This window comes from Mesitornis unicolor, unplaced genomic scaffold, assembly GCF_000695765.1.
Source record: "Mesitornis unicolor isolate BGI_N332 unplaced genomic scaffold, ASM69576v1 scaffold40041, whole genome shotgun sequence".
Classification (NCBI taxonomy): domain Eukaryota; kingdom Metazoa; phylum Chordata; class Aves; order Mesitornithiformes; family Mesitornithidae; genus Mesitornis; species Mesitornis unicolor.
This window is the reverse complement of record NW_010162479.1, coordinates 6,905-18,124: the sequence shown is the minus strand read 5'-3', so window position 1 is coordinate 18,124 and position 11,220 is coordinate 6,905. Positions and strand designations below refer to the sequence as shown.

General features: G+C 40.3%; 1 protein-coding gene across 1 annotated transcript; it reads left to right on the top strand.

The window, feature by feature from the left end:
• Positions 1–5,607: 5,607 nt before the first annotated feature.
• On the top strand, positions 5,608–6,625 carry LOC104547807 (alkaline ceramidase 2-like; the record flags this gene model as incomplete). Its single annotated transcript, XM_010193639.1, has 2 exons — positions 5,608–5,745; positions 6,439–6,625. Coding segments are annotated over 2 exons (325 nt in total), but the record flags the coding sequence as incomplete, so codon positions are not given.
• Between the last annotated feature and the right edge of the window lie 4,595 nt (positions 6,626–11,220).

The window sequence follows — 11,220 nt, the reverse complement described above, 5'->3', positions numbered from 1 at the left end:
GGCTTTTCTATATTGCATACATAAAAGTCCATCAAAAGAAGTCAGAGTAGGACCAAATGTCTGCATTCTGACTGCTCCTGTTAGAGCAGAGAAATTCTCCTGTTTGCTACCTGATCCTGTTCTGCTGCTGGTTCTCTATGCAGTGGAAGCTGCTAACAGTGATAAGTAAAGGTGTTTATGAGTCTTTTCCCATTAGACATGCTACTGAGCAGCATTTATTTCTGTGGTCAAAGAAACTTAGGAGACAGTGCACAAGTTAGTTGTAGACAAGAAGGTCAGTTGAAGAATATTGGTAGAGATATCTCATTTTGATGAAAGCACCAGGGAACTACTGGCAGAGCAAATGGAGATCTGGTTTTGGCACTGAATAATTAAACTCTCTGCGTATCAGTTTTTCAGGCACGAGCTCCTGAGAGGCTTAAAAAGACGAACAGTTAGTGTTCATAAGAGTAGTTTCTTCTCTTCTGTGCTGAAGTTTGTGATCAGACCAAAACTACCTGTTGTTATTCCTGTTCTAGGATGGCATCAGTCTTGTACAGAATTCTGGTGAATCAGAACCACTATTTTTTTAGAAAATAATTTTCTGCCTCATTCTTGTCCTTGTTGAGGACATAATATTGTCACAGAGGACCATTATGTTCTTACATGTGGAGCTGGTAGGGTAGACTGTATGCTAGGAAGTACTTTGAGTGGGAAATGATCAAAAGGGCATCAAGTAGCTAAGTGCATACTTGTCCTTGAAAGACAAAGAAATTGTAAAACTTTATTCTCATTTCTGTCCAAACAAATCCCTCCATATGTTTAATCTAAAAAAACCCACAACAAAACCAAAACTCCCCTAGGGGATGGTATCAGGGAGAAAATGAATGTGGACCCTTTGATTTGCTGGTCCAGGCCAAATAACCATTGGGATCATAATGTCATCAAATTAGAATGATTTAGTGAGTTATCATCAGGCATGTAACTATCTCCATGTACAGATAGCTGCTAGAATATTTTTGCTCAGCTGACATCTGATCCTTGAGCAGTGAAGGTTTGCCCTAGCTTCAGGTCTGTCTATTCAGATTTGATTCTTCTGCTAGAAGTCTGGCTGTGGGGAAGCATTGCTTCATTGCTGTAGGTCACAGTTCTCTTATTCCCTTGACTAAAAGGTTAAGCTAGTTAAGAGTTTAAATGATTCCTTAGGGTATAAAGGTATATATAGATCAAAATGAATCAATCTGCTAATTGACATCCAGCAGCTTGCACTGGTTTGAAGAAAAGCTGATATGTTTTGTTGGGAGTTCCATAGCATTGGAAGGTAAAGCTGCTGGAAGTGTGTACCAGCCCAGTCCCTTGGATAGCAAATAGCTGGGGCACACCTGTGTTTGCAGAAACTCTGGTATTTAAATAACTGTGTTTGTTTTAAAGCCAAGAACACTGCATTATATAGGCAAAAGGTGCAAATGGAAATGCAAGCTTTGTGGGTCCAGTTTCTTTCAGACTAGGGTAGGGTAGGAGCACATCACAGATCTGTGCACAGCAGCATGAACAAGCTCTTTTAGGCCCTCAGCTGACAAGTTCTGTTCCAGTGGTAGTCTTAATGGCCAGTGTCTGTGTCTATTGAGAAATAAAATTGCTTGGGTTCACATCTCTTGCCAGCGTCCAGGTGGAATTTGCATTACATCTCCTCATTGTGGTAAAAGCAGTGGCAGGTAGGAAGCTTTGCAGTCCCCTGTCTCCTTAACGAGCCTATCCTCAGCCCTTCTGAAGCACAGTTGCTGCAGGAACTGGACTTTATGATGGGTAAACACAGAAAACCCCAGAGTATTGCACAAATCAGCAGACTGTTCTCTCCACATTGTGCTTGACACTTTCTGCCTTAGAGTAGTCTTTTGCAGTACACCCTGCAGTACCTAATCTTAAGTTTATAAATTGCAGTATCTGGTGGTGGTACTGAGCAAACCTGTCATTACAATTTGTACCATTTCTATGGCTAATCTTGCATTGAGCAAGTTTCTTCAAGTAAGCTTTCAGTTTTCCTTTGCAGCCTTGAACTCTTTGGACCATGGAGGTTAATTGTCCTCTCCTCTTGGTATTCAAACTAGTGAGATGTCGACATGGTCACTGACTAAAGGAGCTGGATGTTTGATGCCAAGCCTCTTATCTTTAGAGGCATGTAGTTGCATGTGTTTGCTTATGTCCTTCAGACAGTCCAGGAGAGGCTCTCTGTTCTCAATACACATACCCTTTGCTCTATCAGAATGCATAAGTACTCATTGTAGCAGTCTACCTGTCAAATGTACAAAATTGATCCATGCATGTATCAGTTTGGGTTAATGGCTTAGCATCTTGCTCTTATGAACAGTTGCACATCTCACTGAAGACTGTAACCTGCCGTAGCATTAAGGAAAGATAATTAAGCACAGTATGCTTAATACAGCAGTGGTTTTTTGGCCAGTAATTATTTCCCTTTTCTTTTATGAGGCGGTCCATGCTGTCTAGCCATTTGGTAGAACCATGAATCCTCCAAAATGAGGAGGATTTACCAGTACAGTTTTACTGATAAAACTGTGCCAAATCTTGAATGTGTTTCTTAGTGAGGGGTCTCATAAGAAAGTGTAAGGAAGAATTCCTGTAGCTGCGCTCTGGAACTTCGTAGGCAACTCCAGAACTCTCCTTATCCTTTCTTTTCTTCATGTTCCTTGTAACCTTTTAAAAAGTAAAGACAGCTATTTAAGATAAACAAGCCTTTTTTACAATATACAGCACAGACAATCTTGAAGCCATCTTGGCTAGGCTCTGTCTCCTCTGACTGTGTCTTGGTGGTTTGTCAGATGGACTGGAGAATTCAGGCCCGAGGGGAAAAAAACAACCATTTCGGTTTATATGCTATGTGTAGTATTACTTTTTGCAGTAGGGTGTTTTTGTTATTAAAACAACTATTGTGATATCTTTCTCCTGGAGGAGATTACAATTTAGCAGGTAGTTGAAGCACTTTTTTGAATAATAAAGATAGGTGTGATGGTTTTTGAATGTGACATTATTTATAGTTGGCTTACAAAAGAAATACCAGATCCTAAAACCAACTTGTGCAAAGGACTCTGGACTAAATCCTCTGTCAATAAGATTAGACAGTTGGTAGCTTTCCTGCCATTAATCCAGCAGCTGTAAAAGGTGCATTCTGCTCAGCCTTAGGAGTTTCTTAATCCCAAATGTCTGTTAAAATGTCAAGTGAAATAGCATTTCAAGAGAGAAATAAATATCCTACAGGGAACACTGTACTAATTCTCCAGCTTGCAATACAGCAGAACCTGCTATACTGCTGCTCCTGCAATACATTCAGAAAAGCGTTCATGGACAGAGCACTCTGTTTTTAATTTTTCTGAATGCTTAACTTGGCTCCCTTAGCAAAGTTCCAGTACCAGTGGCAGTTCTGCTTTTCCACCACAGAGAGGCAGGAATCATTCTTTGCCCCTGTCCATCTCCAACTGAGTAGTTGGAGATCATCTCACATGTGCGGATGGGTATTGTGACAAATTTCAGCTTGGAGACAAAGCTGACATTACTACTTCCCTGACAGTGGGTGCATGGTACCCTGCTGTTGGTAGGCTGTATGCAGCCATGGAGACAAGTAGTGATAAATGTTGGAAAAATTAGAACTCTATAAATCTATCAAATAAGAACAACTGCTTTCAGACTGACAAATATTTTGTGTGGAAGACAGAAGGACCAAGGAGCTTTTTGGTCTGTGCTGCACTGTGTTAGTCAAGGACAAGTTGTCAAGGACAGTCATGTATAAGGAAGATCAGGGACCATAAATACTACTGCTGTGCACACAGGAAAGAAGTGCTTGCCTATTCTAGCTCCCTCCTCCAGGACACATTTTAATGGCTTTTGAGTGCCAAAAGGTGAAGTGTCTCTTTAAAGGACCTGTTTCCTATGAATTGCTCACCTTCCAGATGCAGTGAATGGTCCCAAAAACTGTGTGGAAGAAGTCTGGTGAATTAGTGTCAAGTCTACTGGGGTGACTGGATTGAAGCAGTGAGAAAGATTGGCAGGTGATCTGCTGGAGAGGAAGAGACATGGAGACATTCCCAATAACTTTTTAGCAGAGGTGTAAGACATGGAAGATGAGTGTGAATTAGAGGAGCCCCTCTTGAAGACCTTGGGACAGAGAAAGGGATTATGGAACACTTTACATGGACTTGTTTTCCTTCTAGGAGGTAGAAGGAGAAGACAGGTGCCTGTAACCCCAATGAAGGCTGAGAATTCCTTGTTATACTGGCTAGAGATTTTGCTTATCGTTTACTCTTGAGGTGTAGCTCAAGCAAGTCACTTTAAACGAATTATTCTGTTATCTGATTAGTAGGTTTGAGAGTGCTGTGGAAGGTCGTATCAGAGACCTGAGAAGAACATTTCATTTAAGCAAGAATTGTCCAAACGCACTGAATAGTTCTCAGATCCCTGGGGAATTCACCGAGAGTTTAACAACAGCAAGAACAAAAAATAGACAAGGAAGGAAATCCTAAATCATAGCCTTGTTCTTGCTGAAGGCAAGGGAGCTGAGCCTTGCCTTTCCTTGGCCACATAGGGTGGGTCATGTCCTGGTCTAGCTTTGCTGTATAGATCTCAGTAACAACAAAATTGCATCTACTGACACCAAGAGGCCTAAACCCAGAATAGCAAGTGTAGGCAGACATCAAATTATTGACTTCAGTAGCGTTTTGGAACCTGAAGATTATATTGATGCCTCATTTTTCCTAATTTTACTCTTTTGGACAAACCTGCATAGTTGTTAGGATAGATCCAAGATGTGGAAAAGAACAAAGCATCATACAGGGAAATAAAATTGTGAGCTTTTGAGTAGACCTGCAACACAGGTAATGCTATTCAAGTATCCTGGCATCTGTTGTTGTATTCAGTGATGGTCAACTGCATGTGACGACAGCAAGTGTTTGTGCTCTCTTTCTCTCTGGTGTACCCCTATATCAAAAAGTGAGGTTTCTTGTAGAGGAGGAGAACTGTGGCATAGTCAATGTGAGGAATTCTGTGATGTGGATCCTTGCAGCCTCTGCTAAGCATGCAGCTTTGTGCCCTCTGGGTAGAGGCTGCTGTCTTGGAAGATCTCTAACTGTTACATTGCACAATGCTAACTTGTAGCAGCAAGGGAGGAATCAACTAACCAATGAAAAAACCCTCATCTAGTTCATTTTTTTACCAATCTCTATATAGTGACAAATATGAAGAAATCTGAGCACTTTCTGCATGGCTGGTGATTACCAGACCATATGTGTAACTAATCATTAGTTGTCCTAGATACCCCTCCCTCGATATGGGAATACTTTGATGTTTGCCCACCATTTGCACACTGGTACTTAAGACAATACCCAAAACACAGCTACTGATGAAAAGATTTGTTTTGTCACCTCACCACTGCATTGCATCAGAGCCATATTTAGTGTAAGTAAAGTTACTCAGTTAAGGACAGATATGGTGGAGCCATTTTAAAGATGTGTACCTGGCACTATGAATCCTACTTTAAAATATGTACAGCCAAAAATCATCATGCTACCATTACAAAGCAAATTTTGTTTTCTAACAATTTCTCTCCGTTTTTTTCCTCAGGTGTGAAAACCTGCGTGTGTACAAACTAGGTCTCTTTTCAGGTCTTTGGTGGATGCTAGCCCTTTTCTGCTGGATCAGTGACAGAGCATTTTGTGAGATCTGGTCCTCATTTAACTTCCCCTATTTGCACTGTGTATGGTAAGTGTTGTGTATAAACTCCATAGTTTGATGCAAATTTGGTATGTCCTCACCTCATTACCCTTCTGTGCTGCCTGGTGTCTATTTCTGGTTAGTGCTAGATGGATTTACTGGTAAGATTATAAGCCCAGAGCAAGTCTCATGCTATCCAAGGTGTCAGATTTAGAGGCTCTTTGGCCTGATAAGGTTCTTCAGACACTGAGTTGATTAATTGCAACTGAATTCCTTGCCCTACTGGTTACTAAAAACCCTACAGCACTGCTCAACTGGAGCAGCAATTGTGAAAGCTTAAACTTCCACTGTTAACAACTGAGGATGAAGTAGAGGAGCAGTGAAAGGTTTTGATGCCTTACATTACAAATTGTGCTCATCATTTCTACACAGAGCTATCAGATGCATAGAGACCAAACAGCTGCAGCCAGTTTAGACCAAGGATGAGCTACGGTTTTGTAGTTTTCTTTATTTTTGCCTGCATCCAAAGGGTAGACAGCAACCGTATGGGGGACTCGGGGGAAGAAGGTGAAGAACAGACTGATTTTAAAACATGGTGATATATTTGATTGCTCTATTGAAGTCATGTTACTGATTTTTCTTTTTTGGGGGGAGGTAGCAGGGCGAAGTGGTGGGCATAGCATTACCTGTGTTGCAGGTCTACTTAAAAGCTCACAATTTTATTTCCCTATATGATTTCAGGCACATTTTGATTTGCCTTGCGGCGTACCTGGGCTGTGTCTGCTTTGCTTACTTTGATGCTGCCTCTGAGATCCCCGAGCAGGGCCCTGTCATAAAGTTCTGGCCCAGTGAAAGGTGGGCATTCATTGGGGTTCCTTATGTCACCCTCCTCTGCGCACACAAGAAATCACCTGTGAAGATCACATGAAGTTGGCCATGGAATGAGGATGGAGTTTCAGCTTACCTTCCAGCACAGACAGCATTTAAATAATGATAAATGAATAGGGTTGTATTTAATCTTCATAAGATACGCAGCACCTCAGGTGTTGTAGAAAGAGAAGACAAGTGTGTTCTTTCCTCTCTGGAAAGGAGAGAGGAAGCAGGAGGGTGGAGGCTCTTGAACACTGAAGTAACCACTAACTTCTCTGGTTGGCTCTGTTTTGCACTGTTGTTTTCAATGTAGCATTTCTCTTGATAAAAGCTCTTTCCAAATACCAGGCTCATGGAATGATGTTTCTGCAGCAGGTCACCTCTGGTGCTTGATTCACTTCTGTAATTTCTGGCCGCCTTTGTGAAAGAAACCAGTCCAAGATGCCTACATGCCACCTTGTGTCCTTCTCAGCTCTGATGTTGATGTGGTTGCACGTGGCCACAAGAGTGTGCTCGAAGCATGTGCTTCTCCCAGCCTGGCGGGTAACACAGGGAGGCCGGCTGTGCATCAGTGGATCACTGAGTATGTGGTTACTTCCCCAAGTACAACAGGAGACCAGAGCACAGTGTTTGCAACTTGCAACTTGTAACTTGTTTGGATCAGTGCAGTGTAAACGTGGGAAGAGCTGACAGAAGATTCAGTCCCTAAAACTAAATAGGAGTTCAAGGGTTTTGAATTGTTCTGCATTTCCACTGACTTGTGGACATTTGTATGCTGCATATTTCCCTTTTTGGGAAATGTTACAGAAATCCCATTCTACCTCTGCAGACATGTTAGGTCTTGAATTTGACCTTGAAGCTCACACAGAAATGTGAACATTAACTTCAATAAGATCTCAGGTCAGCATGGATTGATAGTTTGATTAAACTGTAAAAACTAGTAGATGCCTAGCTGTACATCTAATTTGAAAGTTAACTTCTCACCAATGCATTTCAAAGTGACTTGAACTATAGTCCAGTACTCTGTCAGTTACACTTAGGAAAGAATTAGACAGCTGCTTAAAAACCAAGCTGAAGACTTAAATTTCACCGAGCAATGAAATGTGACATTGAGTCTTGCATTCTTACAAAAGAATGGTAGATTCAGTTTTTCTTTGTTTTCAGCCTGTTTTGTAAATTTGAGGGATGTCTAGATCTAGTTAGTTTTAAAGTTTTACTTTGGGGATGAGGTTCAGGAATGGCTATGGTTCTTGCAAGCTATTCATGCTAGATCTGTTTAAAAAATGATGCAAAATGTAGGCATGTTTTTCAAATATTAGCAGTTGTAGCTGCTAAAAGCTGCAGTCTTGAAGAAAATAGGGTCTGTTTGCATTCCACCTAGTATCAAACTGTAAGTAGGTTAGGGCTTTGGATGTACACTTTTATTGATAAATGATACTTCCTTTTTTAATATTAGAGCAGAAAATACTGTTTCTCTGCTTTACTATGAAGTCTCATGTTCTACTTGCTTTTTAGCAGTGTGCAAATGAGCTTTATACAGTGTCATCTGTAGGAAAGTGTCTTTTAACAAGAATTTTGAGGGGATTAACTTTAAAGCACTGTAAAACCTTTCAGAACTTTTGTATTCAGATTTATGCTTAAAAAACAAGAGCTAAAATGTATGCTGTTACACTTAAAGCAAAGTTGTTAGTGGGAAGTATGACTGTCTTTAGAACTTCAAAGCAGATAAGTAGCCAACTGTCAGGTTGATTGACAGAACATAGAAACAGCAAAATTTGTCCAGTGGAACAGTCAAGACTTATACCACTTGCTAGTGGACTGGTCTGAGAGAAACATGTTTTTTGAACACACAGTCATATAACTTTTGTATGAAACTTGTTTGTAAAAATTAATACACTAATGTTTGTTACTTTTTGAAACACAGCTGCTTTTCCTTTTCCTTCCTCTCTCCCTAACGATGAAATGCTCAGTTTCAAACACTTCTCAGATATTAGTCATATAATTAGATCCCTATACAGATAGGCTTGCTGGCTGGAACCCAGCGAAGTTTGCTGATGCTGGACTTGCTGCTTTGAGTAAGATTTTTCAATATTGTTTGCTAAATTATTATGTTATGGTAACTAAGTTGTTTTCAGTACTGCTTAGGAAATAAGTAACTGCAGACATAGTGTACTATTCAAAATGACTGGAGCCCTCCTACTTAATATTTTGTTTGAAAGCAACCTCTCTGACTGAAAGAGCTCTAATCAACCTGCTGTCAACTGCTGTCTTCTGCTCTGCAGTCTGACTGCTCACAAAGAAGTAATGTTATAATGTAAAAAATGGCAGCAGTGCTTGCAGTTATTGCAGAAGTGAATGAATGCAGGTACAGGCCAAGAATAATCTGTATTTATTAACTAACTTCTAGCCTTTGTGCTCTTCATAGGACATTCTTTGAGCAAATATCGCTGTCTGATATTCAAAGCTCCAGTGTGGAACTGGTTTGGAGTATTCCACTGTAACAGTAGCTCACCACTTTTAGATGTAGCTACGGCACTTTACATTAAATTAATATTAACTTATATGTTCTGACATAAGCTACATTTATTTCAAAAGAGAAAAAAACATGCAGTTTTTACAGATTGCACTTTGCACTAAGGCTCCAGTTCATGATAGCATTAGTACCCACAGAAGTTTGTGATAGGCAAAGGGTAGAGGGGTTTGTGCACTGCCCTGATAATACAGATGAATAAACATGCACATGTAAGTACTCGTATTATGTTGGAGTATAAAGTGATATACATGCACCCTCAGGTTTTAAAGCCCCAGAATCTTTCTTCCCTTGCCAGCAGGACAGGAGTGTGTTTCCAATCCTTAGGTTGAGTTAGTGTTTTAGTTTAATTAGTGGTATGCAATGGTGTCTTTGGCATTGTGTAATTTGGTGTGGGATATCCATCTTTCCTTGAATGTTAAACTTTAGATTATTTAAGAAAGGATGTTTAGCTCTCAATAATGGCAAGCACTTGCCCAATTCATAGTGACTAAAAACTCAATAAACAGTATGTAAAGAGTGGTGCTGGGTTTGGTTTTTTTTCCATTTCCGTTGAAGTCTGTACACTGAATGTTTGTGGAAAGCATGTAATACTTTGCAATATTAAATTGAACTTGGAATAAATATTGTTTGCCTTTTCATATATCACATTTGTGGATAAGAATGCAGCTGCCAGTATAATGCCTTGAAGTGCAGTAAAGGTAACCTTTTGCTTACATAACAGCAGTTCTGACTCTTAGAGGAGAGGGGAAACTGCAGTAGATAGAAGACCATTGATTAATTAGTGAGATGGAGATTACTTTGATGAACAAGTTGATTTTTTGCAAGTAGAGCAAATACTTGCAAAACAGCAAGGCCATGAATCAAGAGAGACAAGTAGCAAGAAGTAGTTAAAAATGAGTGGCCTGTATTTCTGCAAATCCAGAAAACTGAGTCAGGGTGAATATGTCTGCGAGAGCAACATGTGAATCTTCAGTATTTGTTACCTAAAACTGTGCTCCAAACAAAGAGGGAGATAATGACTGTATAGTAGCCTTGCATGTGCCTGTCCCCTCCTACTTCTCTTTTACCACAGTTCCTCTCACTGCATGTAAAAGACCTTCTTTGGGACATTTGCGGATCCCCATAAGCCAGTGTGACTGGCCTTGTAATAGGTCTGTGAAAGCGTAGCTGTAATTCAATAATGCTACTCACTTGGAGTTAGTATCTGTAGTTGGCAAGATGTCAAAAACAGCTGGTGGATTGGTTCACATATCATCCTGTCCCTCAGTCTGCTCTACCTGGAGATTATTGGCATGTTTTCCCATGGAAACAAGGGGAACATCATCGTATAACTGCATTTCTCTGATAACTTCAGAGTTCCTGGCTTATTTTGACAGAGACAAGAGCCATAGAGATTATTTCCTACAAACTGTGTAAGACAGATGCCCAGGTAGAGAAGCCAGGCCTCTGAGACAAGTTATCTCAAGAACCATGTTGTCAAAGTAACAGAGAAATTAGGAAGGAAGGAAACCAAAGCAATGCTTAAGTTCTGGATGGGCTTTGATTGCGTCTGATACCAGCTACAGCATCTAGAGCCAGCCACACATGGAAGGAGTTTCATAAGCCTCTGCTCCACAGATGGAGGAATTAGTTCTCTTAACATATACAAACCTTTCTTTTTCTCAAACTTATGAGGCAGAAACTTCCCAAAGAGGAGCAGTTCGAAATCTCATATCACCTTACACACTTCTGACTGTCAGTTAAATACAGTGCAAGCTGACAAAGGCTGAAGTTTGAAGGAGGTGACTTCTGTGCCCACAAACTCAGGAACGATAAAAAACTATTTTGTAAACTCCCAGCATATAATGAGGAGGTGCGTAGGAGTTTGTCAAGAGCAAATTGTCTACCTGATTTAGTTTTCTTTTACAACAGTGTATTTGCTCTCCTTGTGGCTATGGAAGAAACAGTGCACTGTTAGATTTTGACACTGATAAGGTTTCTAGCACTCTCTGACAGAACATTATTATAAAAGCACTAGATATCCTGTACTTGATAAAAATTCTGTGGATTAGTGTGAAGTTGTTGGGATAGCTGCTTCTGCTCTGTTCTAGGTGGTCCCTTCTAAAACCAGAAGATGATGT